Source organism: Pangasianodon hypophthalmus, chromosome 21, assembly GCF_027358585.1.
Source record: "Pangasianodon hypophthalmus isolate fPanHyp1 chromosome 21, fPanHyp1.pri, whole genome shotgun sequence".
Taxonomy (NCBI): domain Eukaryota; kingdom Metazoa; phylum Chordata; class Actinopteri; order Siluriformes; family Pangasiidae; genus Pangasianodon; species Pangasianodon hypophthalmus.
This window is the reverse complement of record NC_069730.1, coordinates 725729-730728: the sequence shown is the minus strand read 5'-3', so window position 1 is coordinate 730728 and position 5000 is coordinate 725729. Positions and strand designations below refer to the sequence as shown.

At 38.9% G+C, this 5000-nt stretch overlaps 1 protein-coding gene across 1 annotated transcript in view; it reads right to left on the bottom strand.

Moving 5' to 3' along the window:
• The window catches only part of LOC113543348 (G-protein coupled receptor 83), a 10573-nt gene that overhangs the window by 3256 nt on the left and 2317 nt on the right, over nucleotides 1–5000 (bottom strand). The window contains exon 3 of the mRNA XM_026941468.3: nucleotides 2887–3020. Coding sequence (XP_026797269.1) covers nucleotides 2887–3020 — 134 coding nt within the window. The remainder of the gene's footprint in view (nucleotides 1–2886; nucleotides 3021–5000) is intronic.

Sequence of the window (5000 nt, the reverse complement as noted above, 5' to 3'; positions counted from 1 at the left end):
CTGACACGCTGTTTAATGAGCTCTGATTAGTGACTTTCCAACAATTAAATATTAAAACTACAGAGAGAGAGAGAGAGAGAGAGAGAGAGAGAGAGAAAGCACACTTAGCCTTAACCCCTTTCATTAGATTGGTCTCCTTGAGATGTTTAGTCTTCATGTTGGAGTTTAACTTCAGAACCTCATTTAGTTGTTCATCAATAATCATTTACATTCATTAATATTCATGAATTTATTAACAGTCTCTAACCCGAGCTTTGGCAATACAGATGTGAAACAAATAACACACTCGCACACACACACACACACACACACACACGGCCACACGCGCACACACGCACAGCAAGCTGTCTTAATGCTTTTCATCATAATGAGCTCTTAATCAGTTTACTTCCACATACTTTTAATGAGTTTTGTCTTAAAAGCTTCTCAGACTTTAAAATCTTGTTCTGAATATCCTTAATTATAATTATTTAATATGCGCATGTTCATAAGACACTGTGAGGTTATACACATAGACCATTAAGAGAGAGAGACAGAGAGAGAAAGAGAGAGAGACAGACAGACAAAGACAGTGAGACTGATATACAGAAAGAGAGAGAGACTGATAGAGAGATAAAAACAGATGTAAAGAGAGACAGAGAAAGTGACAGTCAGAGACAGATTAACAGAGAGAGAGAGAGAGAGAGAGAGAGAAAGAGAGAGAGACAGAGAGAAAGAAAGAGCAACAGACAGGTAAAGAGAGAGACCGAGAGTGAGAGAGAGAACGAGGGAGACAGAAAGAGAGAGGGACAGAGAGAGAGAGAGACAGACAGACAGAGAGAGAGAGAGACAGAGAGAGAGAAAGAGAGAAAGAAAGAGCAACAGACAGGTAAAGAGAGAGACCGAGAGTGAGAGAGTGAGAGAGAGAACGAGAGAGAAAGGGAGAAAGAGAGAGAGAGAGAGACAGACAGAAAGACAGAGAGGAAGAACGAGAGAGAGAGACTACAGAAAAATCGTTTCCTGAATGCTTTAGTGTGAAGAAGTTTTTGTGAAGTTAATTTATCGCCTGTCACACAGCAGCAGCTCTGAAACAGGATGTTTTTTATTTCAGATGCATTCAGTTAAAATAAAAGCTCTGAAATAATAAAAGCTTGGAGCTTCTGAAATTCCTCTCAGCGATATCAGACCCCTTGCCTCACTAACATCTCTCATATTCACTGCAGTGATGGACGTTTACACACAGCTCGGCTCAGATATAACACAGTGCGCTTTATACACTCCATCACAAGCTTCAACACGGCCACACACACACACACACACACACACACACACGCACACACACACACGTCACATCACATACAAAATTCATCTTTATAAACCAAAATAAAATATTACATAAGGAATAACATCCAAACTAATCCACGACAGAGTGGTGTGATGAAGTGGTGTGATGAAGTGTTTTATTCCTCTTATACCACACCACGTTGCCAACAATTACGATCTTTAATTTATTAATGAACACTTTATGTCACTTTCGTTATAGCAGCTATAAACACTCGTTCCCTCACCAGCCTCTCTTTATTCTCTCTAAAATCGCAGCTTGTTCCGCATGTTACCGAGAAACTGCAAAGAAGCGTAAACTCCTCTGTCCTGAAGACGTCGGAAAACTTACAGTTACAGCTTTACCTCTGACTGTTACAAAGCGCTGACACTGGAGACTCCTTCCATTAATGTTACATAAACGTCTCCTTACAGAAAACTTCACCACATCAACCATTACATGTTTTTAATCTGTTTATTATATGTAGAGCGTCCGCTGTACACGCCCCTGTGAATGAGCTGTTACTATAGAAACGATAACGTATTAGAACGAGCGCATTAATATAAACCTGCGCTACTGTCAGAGCTGCTGTTATAGAAAACTAATCAACACTTTCTGACCAATCAGAGTGCAGGATTCACCAGCGCCATGGTCTTTGTAGTAATATTCACTTCCCTGAAATAAATCCTGAAAGTTTTGTGTTTCTGTCTCACATTCAGTCTCAGTGCTACACTTTTTTCCCCCATGGATCATCAATAACACTTTAATAATACATTAATAACACATTAATAACACATGAAACACATTTTACCTAATTACTGTGTGTGTGTAAAACAGTGTGTGTTGATAAATTATTCTTTAGACATAACAGATGCAAAACAGCAGCGTTCCCTTCAGTATATAGTAAAAACTGAAACTACTGAATTATAGAAAAGAAAAAAAAATCATTTAAAAAGTTTAAACTACAATAAATGAGAGACAAAAGGAGAGGAAAGGACAGAGAGAGGGATTATTATTATTATTATTAATTAGATTATCAGGATAAATTAGATTATCATTATTAATCAATTAATTAATGAATTAACACTTAATTTCTATTCTCCATGTTATAACTAATTTGTTTGTTAATAACACTTCTTCTCGTTCCTGTGATGCTTTGGCAATTCTGTACATGTACACGGTCATGTTAATAACAATTACTGAATTAAATCAAGAGAGAGAGAGAGAGAGAGAGAGAGACAGAAAGAGAGATTAAGACGGAAAGAGAGAGACAGAGAGACAGAAAGAGAGAGAAAGAGAGACAGACAAACAGAAAGAGAGAGACAGACAGACAGACAGACAGAGAGAGAGACAGAGAGACAGACAGACAGAAAGAGAGAGAGAGAGACAGACAGAAAGAGAGAGACAGAGAGACAGAAAGAGAGAGAGAGAGAGACAGACAGAAAGAGAGAGAAAGAGAGACAGACAGACAGAAAGAGAGAGACAGAGAGACAGAAAGAGAGAGACAGACAGACAGACAGAAAGAGAGAGACAGACAGAAAGAGAGAGACAGAAAGAGAGAGACAGAGAGACAGAAACACACACACCTGTAGACAAAGGTGAAGAGTTTCTGGAAGATGGCGTGTGGCAGCGAGAAACAACTCGCCATGAGCCAAATGAAGACGATACACACAGCACCCTGACCGGTGCACATCCTCGGCTTCAGAGGATACAGGATCACCTACACACACACACACACACACACACACACACACACAGAGTATGGAAAGTTCCTCGTATTCAGAGTCAGGTTATGCACGCCATTCAGATTATTATGATCACCTGTGTGCAGTTCACACCTCTGAGGTTGCCAGCGGGGTTTTTCACAGCGTCTAGACCACCATCTTTAAACTCAAACACTCACCTTAAAACCCCACATTATTAATTAATTAATTAATACATTTTAATATTTATGTATTTTAATTATGGTGTCAAATAGTGTGTTTATGTGAATTTAAAATTTTTTATAAATTTCAGCATGACGTGTTTGAGCCGATATCACACAAGAAAAATCAAGTACAAAATCAGAATCGCTCTTCATGGAGACACACCTCTGTTTTATCAAACTCCGCCCCCATGTGCGTAAAAATCACGTAACTTCTGAATACATGCTGAATTCTGCTGTCCTCACTGCACACCCTTAACTCAGCTCTGACGTGTATTCCTTTCATTCTTGGATGTGTTTTAGTTGGAAACATTACGAAGTACAACGTTCATGCGATATTTTGCATCTAAACAGCACACAGGAGATATTTAGGCTGTAAACTCGTGACCGTAACGCTCTGATGTCAATTTCGTGAAAAATCTAACGCCTCCAGAGAATAAAGATCGCACAGAAATGATCGTAACAGCGGAGATTTTAATGACGGCGCCTGACTGCGCATTGTTTCAGGCTCGAAAATAAAGCTCGATGCCAGTGAGGAGCACAAAGAGAAATGACGTACACTCTCAGCGGCGTATAAACGCGTGTCTTTTGAAACTTTTCTTAACCGTAGAGGAAAATCGTTACAGGATGTAATTACATCTTTGAAGCTAAAAGTAAACTGTTTGTGTTTGGAGAACAAAAGTGTTCATGTGTAGAAGCTTTTCTCTCTCACAGTACCAGACTGTACACTACAGCGGTCTAATAACACATTTCAACTCTGAATGAGTATTGATCTGTCGTTCATCGCATTCTCTCACATCACATCATGTTTCCTGCTCGAACACACACTATTTCTCACAGCAGCGCAGCTGAAAACTCGCAGGTTTATGTTAATACACTATCGTTTCCATAGTAACAGCTCATTCACAGGGACGAGTACAGTGCACGCTCCACTGATAATAAACACGTGTGTAATCATTGATCTGTAAGGAGACGTTTATTTAACAATTATGGAAGGAGTCTCCAGTGTCAGCGCTTTGTAACAGTCAGAGGTAAAGCTGTAAATTTCAGTTTTCTGATATTGTCATGCCTTGCGGTTTCTTGGTAAAAAATTGATGAGCTGTATTTTTTTGTTTTATTAACTCGAAGAGAGAGAATAACGCGATGCTGCTGAGGGAACGAGTGTTTATAGCTGCTATAACATAAGAGAGAACAGGAATTAACTTGAATGTAACTATAAACGGATAAAAAGTTTGATGTGTCGTTCTTTCATTGTTGCCAAATTGCTGTGATTATTTGTTGATTATTTTTCAAGAACTGCACACACACACACACACACACAGTGTTTTATTACCTGTTTCAGTCAGATTGATTGTCATTCTCACAGCTGGATAAGGAACCTCTGTAACTGTGATTGCTTTATTTATTCTCACCTCAGGGAAGTGGTGATGTATAGCAGGCAAAAATAAATAAATAAACAAATAAATAAATATAACCAAGAAAATGTGTAAAGGGAACAATGATGAATCATCACATCATTAATTATAGGCTGTCATCTGTGTTATGAATGTAGCACGTTAATTTGGCATCTGGCTTAGCAGCATTAAAAATCACACACATGCTGTGTTCCTGTTGATGTTAATTTGTTCCGACGACGGAATAAATTCATAATTCATAAAGTAGTTTTTCATTTAATTAGTCACTCAGAACCTAACTGTAATCCCTGTGAGTAGCCTCGAAGCTGTTGTGATTGAAATTTTCCGAGCGAGAACGGCGCTACGCCGCGAACGCAAGCAA